The sequence below is a fragment of the Biomphalaria glabrata genome, chromosome 13 (assembly GCF_947242115.1).
Source record: "Biomphalaria glabrata chromosome 13, xgBioGlab47.1, whole genome shotgun sequence".
NCBI classification, from domain to species: Eukaryota; Metazoa; Mollusca; class Gastropoda; family Planorbidae; genus Biomphalaria; species Biomphalaria glabrata.
The window spans coordinates 2,187,241-2,207,133 of record NC_074723.1 but is presented as its reverse complement, the minus strand read 5'-3'; the positions used below and the strand labels follow the sequence as shown (position 1 = coordinate 2,207,133).

Below are 19,893 nucleotides of genomic sequence, written 5' to 3'. Positions count from 1 at the left end.
TCAAGTCATTTAAAAAGAACACACATGGCTTGAACGTTTCTTATGTAATCTACAGCCTGATTGGCTGAACAAAATAATGGTTACAAGAAAAATCAACCCGTAACAAAAAACTATTGCAAAACTGAAGAAACGAAACAATATTGAAAGTACCACCAAACAGAGATAAAAAACTAAAATCTAAATATTCATTTACGCCAACGTACCTATCAACATTATAAGAAAACTTTGGTCAACTAATAAAACTAGATAAACTCTAAACTGGGACTTGAAATCCTGAGGTATACTTATCTGTTTGTAAAATGTTTTACATAATTCGGATGTTCCTTCAGAGTTGAAGATAGTTTACTTCCTAGTCCAAACCTCCCGCAGGACGACGGGGGATGGGAGCGGGCAGGGTTTGAACCCTCGACCGTCGATAAATCCGAACGACAGTCCAGCGAGCAAACCGCACGACCAGGCAGCCATCCTAACTATCTCCTAACTATGACTACAGTCAAATGTGAACTTCAGTATTTGTTAAGTCATCTTGTGTTCAATAGTTTCATTTTTATGCTAGTGACAAAAATAAAATTACCTGTATTAAAAACATCACATCCTAAACCAAGATATGTACATAAAAATAAAAAAAAGGGAGATAACAGAGTTTAATCTTGTACAAAAGATGATGCTGCAGGAAATTGTTACCTTTTTTTTTTAATAGAAACTTTTATGCAAAGCAAACCTATCTGGACAAGGGCATAACTAGTTGGAAGAACTGTTAAGCCAAAGACCATATCCCACCAAATTGTTTTAAACTACATATGTCCCTCAGCTCTTTGTATTTTTAAGCACCTTTAGAGGGGGCAATATAGGAAGTAGAACAAGATATTTTTAAATATTCAAACTCTTCCTAACTATAAAAAATGACAACACAGCTCTGTACATAAGTATCCCCATTTCCATGTTCTAATATGGACGTTATGCAAAGTCAAATCCTATTAATAAATGTAGTTTTTTTATTTTTTAAATTACAGGTGTTCCTTCATCTTATACACAAAATCTTATCAATCCTAACCTGCTATTTCTTGGTAAAAAAAAATGTTCTTTTGTGATTACAAAATGTTCACAAATGCACTTGTATGTATATATAATATATACAAATATATATAAACATACCTTCACATAAAGACTTAAACAGAATGTAGGTTGAAGTCTTAGGAAGTATTAACTAATTGTATTTTTAAAACATTTTGTCATCAAATAAATTAATAAATTACATCACATCATCGTTTTCAACGTAAGGGCAAGAGAAGCAATTAATAGACATCTTATCTTATACCCAAACAACTTGTGAAGAAAAAAAAAGATAACATTAGATTATAACAAAGAAGATAATTTAATTGCAGGTAGATTACAATGAATGAAAGCAGAATGGTAGGTGTGTTAGAATAACAGTTTAAAAATATCCTTCAAATGAACGCAATTATGTCATGTCTCTATTTCCATTAGAATACTTACAACAATTATCTTTAAAGTTTTCACTAATCTCAATATCATTAAGTATTTCAAAAGTAGGCCGAGTTGATCGATGTATTAATAGGAGTAGGAGGATCCTTTGCTTGTGTTGGCCCTAACGAGTTATTCCCCATAGAGCCCTGTGAAGGATTTGTTTGAGATTCATTAGCCCAATCGGATTGTTTGAAGGGGTTAGTCCTTTCCGGTTCTAAGGCCAATGACGTAACTATGTCGTCTGCACGTTCAATGTCGCCATTCTCCTCGTCAAAGTCAACAGAAAACCTAAAAGGCTGAGACGCAATGCCTTGTCTCTGAGAGACAACGGGAAGAGCGAATCCCCAGGGATCTAAGGGGGGCTTCGGCGGGGTGGTGTTTCCATTAGTTTTATAGATGACGTCATCGCTTCCATCGGCAGATGTACGCTCGAACGTTGGGAGGAAGCTAGTTGCACTTTCTTCGAAGTTCTCTTGAAAAATCTCTTGAGATGGGTATGAAAGACTTGGACTTGTAATGCTCGCCCTGGACGGCGGCCTTGACACCACCGCCTGGGTCTTGAAAATTGTTTTCGGGTCCAGCTCCACACCGTCCAGGCTGGTGAGGCTTTCTGAAAGGGATTCTTCTGGCTCTTCTTTGATGGATTCAAAGCATAAGCCCAACCCACCAAAGGAAAGGCTGTGTGAGGAGGCATAGTTGACGGCTAGGGCATCTTCAAATCCTCGCTCAATTTCTTCATCAAATTGATACTGTACCACGTTGGGGTGAGCGGCTTTGAGCGCGCGTAAGTAGTTTACCGTGTTTGGGTTATTGTTACTCACCCCGCCAATGTTCACAGCGTCAAAGTCGTACTCAACGACGCCATGGGAGCTGTCATCTGTCACTGTCATGGAGAAAGTAGAAAAATGGTTTGAATCTCCTAAAGTGTCCGTATCCGACTCTGACGTGGGAAGGTCTGCATAAGAATCCCCTTGACTGGTTGTCATCAGTGGGTCTTCCATCCATGCTGGCCTTCGCCTGCCGTAAGGCTTAATGATCACCGACCTATCGCTAGCGTCACTGTCGCTTTCATTCTGCGCTGTATCAACATCCTCTACTTTGGAAGTAAAGAACGGGTTCTTGGACGAGCCAGGAAACACCTCCTCGCGTTCGTCAAAGATGGAATCCAGCTCATCTTCTGAAGACGTGTGCCTTGGTCTAGAACTGCTCTGTCGTTTTGGTTTTGGTCTGGCTGTCGAGGTTGAGTTTACATTGGAACTTTCCAAAGTTGTTGAACTTGGAAAACTTGAAACAAACTCTGGACCAATAAATATGTCGTCTGAGCTGAAAAATGGGTTGCTGTTAACATTGGTGCTGTACTGTGACGATTGCATGCTTTGTTCAAATGATTCTCTTAAGAATGGATTACTAGAATAATTTGCTTGTTTCGATTTCTGCGTTGCTTTAACTGGTAGGTCAGAAAAAGAAGCGGAATTGTTTTCCAAAGTTTTGTTTTCAATAGCATTTTCATGAAGATGAAAATTAGAATGAATTTTAGCTGAAGGCATTTTCACAGCGTCAGAGGTATCCAGTAGACTCTCATCAATGACATGAGATTTTGGATGCAGATTGTTTGCGACGCTGGAGAGAGAGTTATCTGATTTATTGTCAACCTTCTCACTGAAAGGCAAATCTTGGGCTTGAGACTGGTCATTGACTTCTGATGACCAGTCGTTGGAACTGTCCCCACTGTAAGTTGAGTCGTCAGTGGAATCCATGGCAATAGCCTGTCTCACCTTCTTCATTTTCAACATCAACATCTCTGTACCGCTGACTGTCTCCAAGCGATTATAGTCGTCGTGAGGTAAGTTGCTTCCCTTATCTTCGTGCGCCGTTTTGACGTCTTCGCCTTGGTGTGTCAAAGGGATGTCACTACCGTTTAGCTTTTTGGAAACAGCTGGAAAATCACCAAAAGTTGTCACTCTTTGGTTTTCTCCTGTAGAAGCAATATCTACTTTCGTTTCTGTATCACGACTTTCAACAGATTGTTCTTCTTCCACGTCCACACTTGAAATGATTAAATTTGTGTAGGGAAGAAATTTCCTGTAATTGTCTCTCCTGATGAAAGACTTGAGAGTCGTTGTTGATTCAATCACCTCCTTGGAGTTCTCTGCTTGCAGTGCTGCCAGAATCTCATCTTCCCTCTCCTCAAACTCAACAGCAATAACATTGTTCTTGAACCTAGTTAAGTCAGGATGACCTTCGAACCCAGCGTTTACATAACCCAGTGTTGTTACATCTGAATAAAATGTATTTTTAGTAACTGAACTATCATAGGCGTCGACAGGGTGTTTTGCTGATATGGACGTAGAAACGACACCAGAAGCGCTGCCAGAAGAGTTCTTTATTGGCTCTGCGTAGATGTCTTCAGCAACCACTGTTTCCTGTGTAGCTTGCGTGTCACCCAAAACGCTAACAATGTCGCACGATTCATACATGCCATCGTCCTGGGAGGACATCTGTTTCTTCAGGGTTGCAGACGTCGCCGAATCTGCCAAATAGGAATAGTGATAGTCACTTGATATGTAGTAGTTACTCTCCGTGCTTGGAGAATGCACTACTGGCGCCTTTTTTAGGGCAGCTTCATAAGAAATGTCAATATCCGTGTAAACGTTTTGTTCATGCATTTCGTCACCTTTAAAAGATTTGGAAGAGATTGCTATATCGTCTGCCGATTTGTCTAACAAGACTGCAGGAAGATATTTTTTCTTCATTTTCTCTTTCCATTCCTGTCTTGAACTCGAGGACGGTGACCTTGAGACGTCTGCAGATGATGTCTGCGGAAATTCAAGGGCAGGCGAGCTCGCACTTCCGTTAACCTTCAGCTTCTTACTGTTACTAGCAAAATTTCTGGGTGACTTTTTCGGCGCTTCTTTTGGTTTCATCCCATTTGCTTCCGCCTGACCAGGGACCATCAGGGTCTGGTAAAGATGGATTTCCTGATCAGGAGAGGGTAGGGCTGGTACGTGAGTGATGACGGTCATCCCGTCGTCCAGGTCAGTGGTCATTATGGTTCTCAGACGGCCGTTTGTGGAGTCCGATGAGCCTTGCTGATTTCTAGAGGAACGCTGATGATTGACAAGGCCCAAGTTGTTTCCAGGGGACGCAATCATACTCAGTTCATTCTCATCAATGCTGGTTGCATTACCGTTCTCCTGCAGAAAAAATAAAAGTTACATAAATGTTCAATCGCTAAAACAACAGAATAGATATTCTTTTTAAGATGTTTACTTTATTTCAAATTAAAATGCTAAATGTAATAATAATAGCGGCAATGATTCAACGACAAAGATTAAAGATAGTTGCAGTGTTTCACATGGCTTCACAAGCCCAGTTGCGACCTACATATTTTTCCACATCTGATGTAGACAAAGCCGTTGTCCGCCGGGGGTGGGTAGTCTTTACGTCTGCTGTGCATGTCCTCTGCAAGAGTTTTTCCATGGGTCTCAAATATGTGTCCCGAAACCTTTGTGAAAGCTCTCCAACTGTCTTATTCAGAGGCCATCTGCTACTTTCCACAATGCCAGTGAGGTCGAAATGACGCCAGAGTTCACCTCTATGATGACTGCCTCTGTTTCGACATCCTGCTTTAAGAGGCCAATCCTTGATACACATCTGTAATCACCAGACGCCGCAGCATTTTCTCCCTACTTTCTACTTCAGGTTAATGTGCCATCCGCAATGTGTGTGTGTGTGTGTGTGTGTGTGTGTGTTTCTATGGTGACGTTGGGAAGAGGTTAGCGATCGTTTGTGAATGATGCAACATAGGTGGCATTGTCGTCATTCGGTGTTGGGACAGACGACTCGTGAACGCGAGACTGTAAATAATATTATTACTAAAGTCTAGCGTGGTCGAGAGGCTAAGTGCGCTTGAACTTGGCTTGGCTATGAAGGGGGCTCGAGGTTCGACACCCGACTCGTGCAGAGTTGTGTTTACTGAGCTGATGTTAAGGCAGCACGGAAAAACCTTCTCCAAGATACCCCCTTCACCCACTGGTCCACAAATTAGATTGGACCAAAAGCGCTCTGAGCATGCTATAAGCATGAAAGTAGCGCTATATAAAAGCTATACTTTATTTATGTTAATTTAATTCCTTTTTTTTCATTTTATCACACTCTTCGTGTGAATCTATCCAGCGGTTCTTTCTCCCGACTGTCGGAGCTCGACTTCAGTTGTTGTTTTCTGAGCGCCTTGGGGCGGCTCGGAAATCTTCTCTCATATGCCCACTCCGCCACCCCTTTTAAACACACACAACATTTGTCCCCAAAAGAAAGTGGCATATAGTGTTGTGAGCATATGCAAGGAAGATAATTGTCTTTTTGTACAAAGCTTAAATGTTTGTTTGTTTGTAAAATGTTTGACATGTTTCGGATGTTCCTTCAGAGTTGAAGATAGTTACTTCCTAGTCCAAACCTCCCGCAGGACGACGGGGGATGGGAGCGGGCAGGGTTTGAACCCGGGACCATCGATAAATCTGAACGACAGTCCAGCGTGCAAACCGCACGACCAGGCAGCCATCCAGCAAATCAATTCACTCTGTCTGGTAAACAAGTTTGGCCACTTTATTTCTCCCAAGCCCAATCTCGGATCAAGCTGAAATTTCGCACAATTAGTTCTTTTACATGCCAACGAATCACTTAAAAACAAATTAATTAAAATTCATTAACTATTGGTAAATTTTAATTGACTGAAAAGCTAATTTAAGTTTAATTAGTCTTCCTTTACTGTTTGTAGAAAGAAAAGTTTGTAAATAACGGTGACGGCAAATTTTCATAAGTTGCTCCCTGGCACAGTGGTCACCGTATAGGCTTGAGGAGGCCTAAGCCCTCAAGTTTGAATTCAGGTGGTTCCTTTTTTTTAATCCAGATAACCCCTTCTTTTTCCCCCACCCCATCCCTTTCCAACTGGTCCAGACAAGTGATCGGATCATAGCGTATTGAGAACGCTTAAAGCATGAAATAGCGCTAAACAAAAACAATTGTAAAAATATTTCTAATCGCGCAGATTTATTGTTGTTAGTCTAGATCAGCGGTTCTCAACCTTTTAAGCTCGGCGACCCCTTTTCACAATACCCCACTCTGCCGCGACCCCCCTCCCACACAGCAATAGAAGAATAGACAATAACAATCTATATTTTCGATGGTCTTAGGGGACACTTGGCAAATCGTCAATCGACCCCCAAGAGGGTCGCGACCCACAGGTTGAGAACCCCTGGTCTAGATCTATTACGAATATAATTACATAGCAGATTCAAACTAATTGATTCAACTACACTTAATATAAGCTTTTTTTTTTTTTAAAGTATTTGAATTTCGCTTGTTTTTTTAAATACATTCATTAAAAGTTCGATCAGCTTTAACATAGTGCCGATTCATTGTCTAGTTTATAAGCCCGAGAAAGTGTTGCAGTTTTATTGAAGGGCTTTAATTATAAACTACATCGGCATTCAAAGATACCTCTACAGAAGCCTAGCTCTTGATTATTTAGACTTGTGAAGGTTGCTGAACATTGATTAGGTCCCCTGTTTTAATGCTACACCGATGCGCACAATATTCTACACTGGCTCAAATGACAAAAGAAATCAGTCTCGTTTGAACGAGTCCAAAATATGTTTACTCCTGATGTGATCATGTTACAGACCACAATGATGGTATCTGAATACACCAGAACAACAAGGTCACATGACTGACAGACGTCACAACAAAACAAACAGAACGAGCAAATTATGAAATATGCAACGCCCAAATGTTGTAGGCCTCTAGCATTAGTAATAGGCCTAATAGGCCTACTATTGATTACATAAAGACAGGAGCGAATGCGTTTGCATGACCAAGTGAAATACTGCATTCATCCATAATCTATGGTATCAAAGACATTGTCATCATTATTACGAGCGAATGCATATCAGACACACATCATTGCAACTTATCATTATCCATCCCATGATGCTCTAATGACACTAGGAAAGAATGAGCGATTTTGTACAGCGGATCTAGCGTATAAAATTAAAAAAATAAGCCTTTATCATTGATTTTTTTTTTACTATTTTATTAGGTTGTGCTTTTGTATTTGTAAGTTATGATTCAGTGTTTTATTAATTCTTTAAAATGGTTTACTTTATTTCCTTACAGTATAAGATGCATATAGCTGGTGGGTAAGAGTTAATTATAGGCCTACATGTCCATGTTCATTATTTTACATCTTCATTTTATATAATCCAGCATAAACTAAGTTGTCATCTTCAACTATGTCCTGGCCAAACCGAAATCAGATTATTCATTGATTCGGCAACTAAAATCGATCTATCAAACCCAATAGGCACATTCCTCGTCCCATATGCTAGGACAAATTTGTACAAATACTCCTTCTTCCCTAGTGCTATTAGAGCATGGAATGGGTTGCCTGAGCTAGCCAGGAAAACCAGTGACTTGGCAGAATTTAAGTCATTGGTTAATATGCATGACTAAATGCATGACGCGTAGGACGTAATCATCTTCTTTTTTGAAGTAACGTCTGTATTATATAAGATATATAATCATTGAATAATTAATTACTGCGCATTTGAGTTGTCGTCATGTACAGATAATCAACCAACTGCGAAGCTCAGTTAACCAAATACTGCCAACTTCAGAATCAGATCAACAAGTATTGCCAACTTCGGTATCAATAAGATCAACAAGTATTGACAACTTAAGTATCAATTAGATCAACAAGTATTGCCAACTTCGGTATCAATAAGATCAACAAGTATTGACAACTTCGGTATCAATTAGATAAACAAGTGGTGCCAACTTCGGTATCAATAAGATCAACAAGTATTGCCAACTTCGGTATCAATAAGATCAACAAGTATTGACAACTTCGGTATCAATAAGATCAACAAGTATTGACAACTTCGGTATCAATTAGATCAACAAGTATTGACAACTTCGGTATCAATAAGATCAACATGTATTGACAACTTCGGTATCAATAAGATCAACAAGTATTGACAACTTCGGTATCAATAAGATCAACAAGTATTGACAACTTCGGTATCAATAAGATCAACAAGTATTGACAACTTCGGTATCAATAAGATCAACAAGTATTGACAACTTCGGTATCAATAAGATCAACAATATATGGTAGCAGTGTGGGCTAGTAGAAAAGTGAGATGACAGAATTGTGATGGGATAAAAAAATAGATGTGTCGATAAAAGTGTGGGATGGTAGAGGTGCGGAATGGTGTAAGTGTAGGATTGTATAATTATGGGATAGAAGTGTGGGATGGTATAAATGTGGAACGGTGGAAGTGTGGGATGGTATAAATGTGGAATGGTGGAAGTGTGGGATGGTATAAATGTGGAATGCTTGAAGTGTGGGATGGTGTAAATGTGGAACGGTGGAAGTGTGGGATGGTATAAATGTGGAAGTGTGGATTGGTATAAATGTGGAACAGTGGAAGTGTGGGATGGTATAAATGTGGAACAGTGGAAGTGTGGGATGGTATAAATATGGAATGGTGAAAGTGTGGGATGGTATAAATGTGGGATGAATGAAGTGTGGGGTGGTATAAATGTGGGATGATGGAAGTGTAGAATGGTATAAATGTGGAATGATGGAAGTGTGGGATGGTATAAATATGGGATGACATAAATGTGGGGTGCTTGAATTGTGTGATGGCATAAATATAGGATGTAGGAAGTGTGTGATGGTATAAGTGTCAGTCTGTAGAAGAATGTGATGCTAAAAGTGTGAAATGTTGACAGTGTTAATGTAATTGTCAAGCTTTCTCGAGTTAAATGAGATTTCTAATACATTAAAACGTATCGCGTGCATACACGTACTAACCAGACCACATGACTGAATACATCAATCATTCATTATAGTTTGTTTTTTTTAAACTTACATTTACCTTCGGTGGTCCAGATCCATTAGCGTGACGTCTGGGACTTGAACTTTTCACCTGGAATCTAAAAGCCTGGAGTACACATGAGGCCGCATCTGAAAAAATACAGGCAATAAAATGATTACCAGCTTCCTGAGGTCTCAGTGTCACTGTGAATGTGGTCACACACATCACTTTGTTACCAACACACAGTTGCTATCAAAAGAACAATGCTTTAAAATCTACAATTTGTTGAGAGTTTGATATTGAAATGATTTAACTTTAAGTTAAATTTGCAAACAAATATAATAAATATGTGTATTGTCTCCCATTTACAATTCCTATTATTAGCTTGTGTTCTGTTCATGGTCTTAAAAAGTTGGAAGAAAAAAGTTCTTGCATTATGAAAACGGCTCTAAAGGCTTTCCTAAACATTTGACAGTTTGTGTAAATCTTTGGGTATAAAAATTATTAGCTCATTGGCTACACAGGGAGAACTCTGGTTTGACCGTTTTAATTTTTCGGAGATATTTTATCATCTTGAATTTAAATTTGGCTTAAGTCTTTTAAAAAATGTTTCTGTCAATGAAAAGATTTGGCACATTACGTCACACTGTGAATTCCCGCACGTGATTCAAGAGTTTCCTTGTGTTCAATAGGGAGTTGAATAAATCAAAATACTGGCTTGAAAATTTTGCGCACCGTGTGGTGTCATTTGAAGATTTTGCAATGTCTTGTGCCTACGTTAATGTCACTACTGATGGACAGCAACTGTAAACTCCCAAGAATCATTTGAAATATTCAAAAGTAATTCTATATAATGACTCTTTGCTTTTAGGTATTGTACCTTGAAATCGTGAATGAAAATATTAGAAATTATGGAACAACATCAGCTTCAAAAAAAGTAGGAATTGAATTTTTAAAAAACTTTTTTAAATTTATTACTTTAAAATTCTGGAGGCCCGGTGGCTGAGTGGTAAGATGCTTGGCTAAAGAACTGGGGGTCCCGTTTTGAATCGTGGTGAAGACTGATTTTAATTTTGGGATCTTTTGGCGCCTCTTGACTCCACCCAGCTGGGTACCTGACATTAGTTGGGGAAAGTAAAGACTGTTGGTCTTTGTGCTGGCCACATGAAACTCTCGCTGACCAGAGAAACAGATGACCCTTACATCATCTGCCCTATAAATCGCAAGGTCTGAAAGGGGAACTTTACTTAAATTTTTATTCACTTTCTAATTCTAGCTGACTATGTTAATTAGGCCTATCAAATCAAGTGTAGTCAAGAAAGAAAATTTGAAACCTGATTACTAATATAAAATACATACTATAAACAACGCCAAATTACAGTCCTGATCAAGGGGAGACTAGAAAGATAGTAAATAAAATATTTAAAAAATAGAGTTACTGTACCTTCCTCTCTATAGCTGCTATCTCTTTGGACAAATACTTTCCACGTATAGGCGGCAGCATGGCGATACCTGTCGCTTAGCAACCAAATCAGATGCGGCACTACTAAAGCCTCTATTAGAAGAAGATAGAGTAGCGTCGTCTCCATGGAAACACGGTCATAGTCTTGAATCATCTGTACGAACTGTGCCACCTGTAGGGATAACAGAAATATTTAAAACTAGGCTTACGTCTACCGTTTAATTTTTAGACCAGGGGTTCTCAGCCTGTGGGTCGCGACCCATTTGGGGGGTCGATTGACGATTTGCCAGGGGTCGACTAAGACCATCGAAAATATGGATTGTTATAGTCTACTCTTCCATTGCTGTGTGTGTGTAAGGGGGGAGGGGTCGCGGCTAAGTGAGGATTGTAGAAAGGGGTTGCCGAGCTTAAAAGGTTGAGAACCGCTGATTTAGACGCACACTCTTGGGGGAGCTACCACCTTCTACCAAGCGCGTCCCCAGGTGGCGGATAGGGGAAAGACCCTTAGATATAAGGGTTAGCTGTGAATAGCAAATAAACAGCCGCGGACCAACTGGTTTGCAGTCATGGAGGATGAGGTGAAGTATTCCAGTGGTTAGAATATTTACTAAAAACATCTCAGAAATCCAGGGAAATGATTGCAAAAAGCGAGTATAGGGCGCTCTAACTCTAAACCCGGGTAGATGAAACCCGTTAGCTAGGGATAGCAGTTCATCTAGGAGAGAAAACTCCGAAAATAAACACCTGCTGCCTTGCAGATGATCTTGGTTGATCAAAGGCTATGGGAGCACACCCAGAAAGAAAAGCAGGCTGAAGTCGGAGTCAATGGGCCTCCTGGCGCATAACACATTGACACGCAACCTCATCTATGTTGGAGTTCAGTAACGATTCTAATAGATGTGGCGTCCTGCCTGTGGAATCCCGCCGCGCAGGTAGGGGGCCGGGCTCTCCGCCTCGAAGGAGCCCACACAAGCGAGCTGGTGGTTCTTCTATCTCTGCCTGTGGAGCCAGGAGCAGGGACAAGAAAGTAAATACTACTGGCCAACACTCCAAGACCAAAAGTCTAAAAATCTTACAATGGAACGCAGAGGGCATCCAAAAGAAAAAAGAAGCTCTAAAAATATTTCTGCATGAGAAAGAAATTGATGTAGCTTGCATCCAAGAAACTCATTTGAACAGTAATCTTCGTTTCTCCATTAGAGGCTACACCTGCATCAGACAAGATAGAGAAATCAGACCCAAAGGAGGAATCCTCACCCTCATTAAAAATGATATCCCTACCACAGACATAATTATGCCCAACTCCTCAGAATCAGAAATAATGGGAACTAAGCTAATTCTCCCAGATGGAAATATTAATCTATTTAACTGCTACTTCCCACCAGACAAGGAAATAGAGATTGACCACATTCAAATACCTGACCAAGAAGACTGTCTAATCTTAGGAGATATGAATAGTCACTCTCAGAGCTGGGGATACCCAGACCTAAATGCCAGGGGAGAAGAAATTGAAGAATGGCAAGCAGAGAACAGACTTATCTTGCTAAATAAACCTGAGGACAAACCAACCTTTTTTTCAAGAGCCTGGCTAACATCAACCACTCCAGATCTAGCCTTTGCAACAGACAACTTATCCAAAAAGTGCACTAGAGAAGTTGCAGACCAGCTAGCCACCAGCGACCACAGACCCATATTGATCAGTATCGATACCTCCTTCAAAATATCAGAAAACTCCACCATCCCCAGATGGAACTACAAAAAAGCCAACTGGCACCTATTCTCAAAGCTCACAGACCTATATACAACTTCAATAAACTGCAAAACAAATCAGGTTAATAAGTCATTCTCAGCTTTCTCCAAAGCAATACTCCTAGCAGCTAAGGAATCAATTCCTAGAGGAGCAAGAAAAGATTATATCCCCAACTGGTCTGATCACCTTCAACAACTCCACAATGCCACTATTGAAGCCAGAAACACAGTAGAAAATAACCCTTGTATAGAAAATAACATAAATCTAAAAGCAGCTAACGCAGTTTTCAGGAAAAATTACCTTTCCGCCATGAGGAAAAGTTGGCATGAAAAAACAGAACAACTAAACGTAGATAGAGATGGCCACAAACTCTGGCGTATAGCCAAATGTCTCAACCAGGAAGAAAACAGAACAACTCCTATAGTAATAGAAAAGGACAACAAACCCCTGAAAGGCCAAGAAGCAGCAAATGAATTCATTAAGTTTTTCCAAAGCGTAGGACAAATACAAATTAATGAAAGCAGAAATAAAGATGTAAACTCAGAAATCCAGGATAAATTTAAAGAAAACAATCCAGCTTACTCCTTGGGAATGACCACTAATCTTAAAATGAAGGAACTAGATGAATCCCTAAAAGCCCTCAAACCAAAACAAGCCCCGGGCCCAGACAAAATATCAAATGACATGCTTCTTCACTTGGGTCCTCAAGCCAAAAGAAAACTGCTACAATTATTCAATGCTAGCTGGAAATCTGGCAGAATTCCAAACATCTGGAAAAAAGCCATTATGATCCCTATACTAAAGCACGGCAAGCCAAGAAATAAACTGGATAGCTACCGTCCCATCAGCCTTACTAGCTGTTCCTGCAAACTGATGGAAAGAGTGATAAACAGAAGGCTGACATGGATCCTTGAGTCAAATAACCTACTCACTGAAGCCCAGGCTGGCTTTAGAAAAGGCAGATCAACAGAAGATCAAATTGCCTTCATCACACAAGAAATAGAAGACGGCTTTCAAGAAAAGAAACCAACAACAATTGTGTGGGTTGACTTAGAAAAAGCATTTGACAAAGTCTGGGAACAAGGTCTCTTGCTCAAGCTAATCCAGCATCACATATCCCACAGAATGTACAACTGGATAAAGGAATACCTAAATAATAGAAAAGCCTTAGTTTGCATGCAAGGACAAAGAAGCCACACAGTGGGTATAAAAAATGGTGTCCCCCAAGGAGGAGTCCTATCCCCAACACTTTTCCTAATATTCATAAACGATCTAAATCAAAACCTACCCAAAAAAGTTAAGAGCAGCATGTATGCAGATGACCTTGCCTTAATTAGCACAGAAGAATATGTAGGAACATCGAAATTTCGATTACAAGATGCTCTTGATAAACTCAATAATTGGTCCAAAGACTGGGGCATCTCCATTAACACAAAAAAGACAACATATACCATATTCTCACTGTCAACAAAACAACAAACAATAAAATTAACATTAGATAAGGAAGCTTTAGAAAAAAATGACAGCCCTACTTATCTTGGAGTCACCTATGACCCAAGACTAACCTGGAAAAACCAAATAGATAAAACACAGAGTAAAGGCATCCAGAGACTATCCCTCTTGAAAAAATTAGCTGGCACAGATTGGGGAGCAAATCACAACATCCTGAAAAAGACCTATACCAGTTATGTAAGACCTGTACTAGAATATGGTGCCACAGCATGGGGCTCAGCAGCCCAAACCAACCTTAGAAAAATAGACAAGGTTCAAAATATTGGTCTAAGGATAATGACAGGAGCAATCAAAACAACACCCATAAGAGCTATGGAGGAAACCGCTGCCCTGATCTCTCTGGATGAAAGAAGAGAAATAAAAATCCTTTCCCAATTCACAAAATTGGAAACCTTGGAGAGGCACCCACTCAGAACAAAAATCCACAAAACTGGCACAAAAAACCGTCTCAAAAGGACCAATTTCATACAGGAATCTCTAAACCTAAAAAAGAAACACCAACTTGAAAAAATTACTCTGGAATCCTCGATACACTATAATGAATCTCCACCCTGGGACGAAAGCCCTCTTCCTACTATAAGGGACCATATTGAAAACATAAAAAGAAAATCTGATTACAGACCAACAGAGCTCAAGGAAATAGTGAACTGTTTTCTACATACCAATTACCCTAGCAATCAGTGGATCAGAGTTTACACGGATGGCTCATCCCATAAAGCCACCACAAATGGAGGAGCTGGAATACTTATCGAATGGCCAGATGGAGGAAAACTAGAAAAATCCTTTGCAACTGGAGAGCTCTCTGACAGTCACAGAGCAGAAAGGGAAGCACTAGCACTAGCTGCTACCATGCTAGCAAATCATCCAAGTTCCCCTCACAGTCAGATTGTCTTTCTAACAGACGCAAAAACAACCCTCCAAAGCCTGCAAAACTCTGATTCCCCTTATATTAAAAACCTCAGAACAGCACTCACAAAGCTCAACCACAACAGCAAAAAAACTGTCATTCAATGGATACCAGCTCACATACAACTAGCAGGAAATGAGAAGGCTGACACACTCGCCAAGAGTGGGAGAACAAACTCACAAGTAAACTCTGCTCTCTATCCAGAAGAAATGAAGAAATTAATTGTAGATAAAATAAATGAGAAATGGACGAGCTCCCATCCAAATCACAAGAAAGATGATGCTTACTATAAGCTATCCCGACAAGACCAGCGTCTAATCTTTCGACTCAGGACCGGACACAACAGAATGCGACAACACATGTTCCGGAAGCTAAAAATTGGAACCAGTGAAATCTGCCCATGTGGAGTATCACCAGAAAATGCCGACCACGTCCTCCAAAACTGCTCTCTCTACCAAGAGGCCCGTATAAGACATTGGCCCCAAATCACCCCAATAGAAAGAAAACTATATGGAGAGCTCCCTGATTTGGAAACCACTGCGCAGTTCATCTCATGTATTGGTCTAGTCATATGAACACTCCAACATAACAATGAGAACGATGAAGAAGAAGAAGACGCACACTGAAATGTAAATAAATATTTCAAAAAAAAAAAATAAGATATAGAATATAGAGCTAATGATATAAGTATCCTGCTTTAAAAAAAAAAGTCTAAATGATTGAAAAAGAAAGGGAGAGCATTCACTTCAATAAGAAGTAATATTAAACGAATTACATCCCCTTACAACTATTAATGGTGGGTCAGGTCAGTCGTGCGAGGATACTTGAAACCTTTCAGTCAGAGGCTGCCTTTGGCGGTGCGCGGGGCCCTGGGCTAAATCTCATATGTGGCGCCTAACACTAATTCTAGCCCAAAATATCATGCTAAGAGCCTTGTTTTAGTTTGTTTTTACATGTTTCGGATGTTCCTTCAAAGTTGAAGATAGTTTACTTCCTAGTCCAAACCTCCCGCAGGACGACGGGGGATGGGAGCGGGCAGGGTTTGAACCCTCGACCGTCGATAAATCCGAACGACAGTCCAGCGCGCAAACCGCACGACCAAGCAGCCAGCTTTCTTGGTAATCGGTATAGATGCCGGTAAGCCTTGAATAATATTAAGCAATAACGGCAATGTCTTCAACTCCGAAGATTAAGGATGAGTGCAGTGATTCACACGACTATGCAGACCCAGTTGCGACCTGCATATTTTCCCCCATTCTGTGCAGACAAAGCCGTTGTCCTCTGGCGATCTAATACTGCGCATCTATTTATAATATATTCTTCGCAATGTATTCCAGTGACATTTCAATCTATAGCGTATTGGTTCCGTGCATTGGAATGAGTGGCAGAGACCCTGCATATTTCTATGATGGGCTGGTGCAACATGCCAAGACGGGTGTGAATAAATGATCACCTAGTCGACGGGGGCCTCCTGACAGAGAGATCGGTGAAGAGCCAATGTCTCATCCTGGCCACGAGATAAAAGCCATTCTCGGGTCACATGGTTCATAAAAAGGGGCGTGCTTGCCTCGAACCATTTGGACATCTGAATCAGGTTGTGACACAAGAATCTCAATATCACTGACCCCTCCCTCAGGTCGGCCCTGTTCATTATCCTCATTGGCGCCTCTGTTCCAGTAAAATGTCAATGGATTCTTCGTCACAACAGTATGTATGCACTGGTTACACTTCAGTGGCTCAATTTTGCAGGTCAATAATGATAAAAATAACATTGTTTTTTTTTAAAAGGACCTTTTGTCTCATTGCCTCGCTGTTCACTTTATTATGTGTTTATTACCAGTGTCGTAAACACACTCACAGACACACACACACACACACACAAGTCACACACATCGAATTGCAATAACATCGCTTTAAAGGGATCGAAGAACACACACAAGTCACACACGTCGAATTGCAATAACATCGCTTTAAAGAGAATCGACGAACACACACACACACACAAGTCACACACATCGAATTGCAATGATATCGCTTTAAAGAGAATCGACGAACACACACACACACACAAGTCACACACATCGAATTGCAATGACATCGCTTTAAAGAGAATCGACGAACACACACAAGTCACACACGTCGAATTGCAATAACATCGCTTTAAAGAGAATCGACGAACACACACAAGTCACACACGTCGAATTGCAATAACATCGCTTTAAAGAGAATCGACGAACACACACACACACACAAGTCACACACATCGAATTGCAATGATATCGCTTTAAAGAGAATCGACGAACACACACACACACACAAGTCACACACATCGAATTGCAATAACATCGCTTTAAAGAGAATCGACGAACACACACACACACACAAGTCACACACATCGAATTGCAATGATATCGCTTTAAAAGAATCGACGAACACACACACACACGCATGCGCGCGCACACACACACACACACCTCACAGTGTAAGCTGTCCAGCTTGGGTCATAAATAAAGACATAGTAGAAGTACAGCACACGACGCTAGTGTGACTAATCACTCTCTAGTGACATTCATTATCTCTAATTAGTTCAATAGCCAATCTACAAACACACACATACTGTTGTTGACGTCGACTTGGAGCATCAAACTGCTGGCAAACAACGAAACCGCTGTATGCGGTAAAATTTGAAATAACCTCATTTAGAACAGTACTAAATATTAACTTTTATTACAATATAAACACATTTAACTTGAGATGGAAAGAAATAAATGTAGTAGAATCTAGTAATAATATTAAAATGTATTTGGAACAAAATCTAACTCACTACAAAAATACGTCTTCTGCTATGGCGTTCTTCTTAAGCTGTCAGGTAGAGTTGAGGTAGAGTTGAGCCTTCGGCTCTTGGAACTCTAGGCCAGCAAAAGTGAACAAGAGCTCCCTCTCATCGGCCTGAATGAGAACAGTGTACACTAAGACCCCCGCCATTTTCCTTTTCTATACCAGGCTAACTATGCGGGACACGCCATTTATGTAACGGCCCCATGAGGAACAGCGCCTGGATTGTGACAAGGTTGTGGGAGCTTTTTTACAAACTCCGCACAGTGCAATGAGGATGCTCTCGCACCCCCTTAGGCACCCCCACGGGAGTCTTGTTGTCCTACCCTTTAGCCTGATCGTTTCCACCTATGGCGTTCTAGAGTCGTCTGTTGTACTTCAGACCGCTGACGACAATGCCGCTTACTGTGCATCATTCACACTACACACCCATAGCCACCAAATAATCTCTAACCTCTTCCCACAGTCACCAAAGAAACACATACAGCTCATAATACATACACACAGATCAAATCCGTAAAAATACTCCATCTTCCCTAGTGCTATTAGAGCAGCGGTTCTCAACCTTTAATACTCTGCGACCCCCTTTTACAATCCCCACTCTGCCGCGACCCCCCACACACACACACACATACAGTAAAAGAAGAATAGACAACAACAATCCATATTTTCGATGGTCTTAGGCGACCCCTGGCAAATCGTCAATCGACCCCCAAGGGGGTCGCGTCCCACAGGTTGAGAACTCCTGTATTAGAGCATGGAATGAGTTGCCCGAGTCAGCCAGGAAAAACAACGACTTGGCAGAGTTTAAGTCATTGATTGACATGCATGACTAGAATGACCTAGGAACACGCTTAGGACATAATCATCTTTTTGTGAAGTAATGTCTGTATTTTACAAGATTTATTAAGTTAAGATCTACAGACTCATAGAAAAATGCCTTGCTTTAAAGTTAAAATAAATTATCTAAATTTCATGCAGAAAAAGCGAAGTCAGCATCTTGTAGTAATTGATGAGAACTGAAAAAAAATCATTACTCCCTCTTTGTTTACAAATTGATTTTTAAAGAGGCGGCTTCCACTAAATAGACAATAAAATACAGTTACATAGACAAAGAAGAGAAAGTGTCGAGGAGAAATGTAAGGGTGTAAAAGAAAGGGGAAGGCTGGAGAAATATTAAAATAAATACATAAACTAAACAATATCAATGAGACCACATCGAAAAATCAGTGTTGTCAACTAATTAATTAAAACTGCATTGCTTTACACGCGAGAGCTTAGATATTTTATTTTACGGAGCTAAAATGTGAAGACATAGAATCATATAATGTCAGAGTCTAGGTGGACATTGCCAGTTATATGTTCACCTCGGGCCATGAGGGTGAAAGACACTTGAAACTCCTGATGTAGAAACAGGAAGTAAGAATGACTAAATTGACTCTTGGTCAGTAGTAACCTTAAGGGTCGAGAGAGTGGTCACTGAGTCACAGACAGTCGGTAGCATCTTTTTGGTCACTTGAAGAGAGTAGTAACTTTTAAGCAGTCGAAGTCAGTAGTAACTTAAGTAGAGAGTAGTCCCTTGAAGTCAGTACAGCACATGTATTTGTGATAGTTATTTTGTATTTGGAGCTGGCTACAAATTATTATTGTTTATTGTTACCCGCTGTGATGCGGACGTTACTTGTAGTCTATTCTGGAGAACTTAACATGTTGGATATATTTGATACCGCTGTTATGTGGATGTGATTATGTTTCTTATTGGATTATATAACTAACAAAGAAGTGCATTAGTACATTATATTTTGTCTGCTTAAGTGGATTTAAGTCAATCTGTAATATCTATGTTTGTCACGTGTCACACGAACCCCAGCATTCTTCAACTATGCACAACAAGCACGTAACATTTAACTTTTAATTCAAAACACACGAAACACTAAAATTACTAGTTACTAATAGTTATCAACCAAACACGCAAATCTCCGATGCCTTCCGCATAGAAAATGATCATTCTAGCAAGTACAATTTTCTTGACTCCCTTATCTTCGTAGACCGTCATTGCATC

General features: G+C 40.2%; 1 protein-coding gene across 2 annotated transcripts in view; it reads right to left on the bottom strand.

The window, feature by feature from the left end:
* Nucleotides 1-297: 297 nt before the first annotated feature.
* The window catches only part of LOC106079323 (uncharacterized), a 42,893-nt gene continuing 23,297 nt past the window's right edge, over nt 298-19,893 (bottom strand). The window contains exons 3-5 of one of the 2 annotated variants that reach the window (XM_056008729.1): nt 10,810-10,999; nt 9,420-9,514; nt 298-4,682 (exon numbers count right to left, since the gene is read on the bottom strand). In XM_056008729.1, coding sequence (XP_055864704.1) covers nt 1,545-4,682; nt 9,420-9,514; nt 10,810-10,999 — 3,423 coding nt within the window. In that variant the 3' untranslated portion in view covers nt 298-1,544. The remainder of the gene's footprint in view (nt 4,683-9,419; nt 9,515-10,809; nt 11,000-19,893) is intronic. The other variant, XM_056008730.1, reaches the window with a different exon arrangement.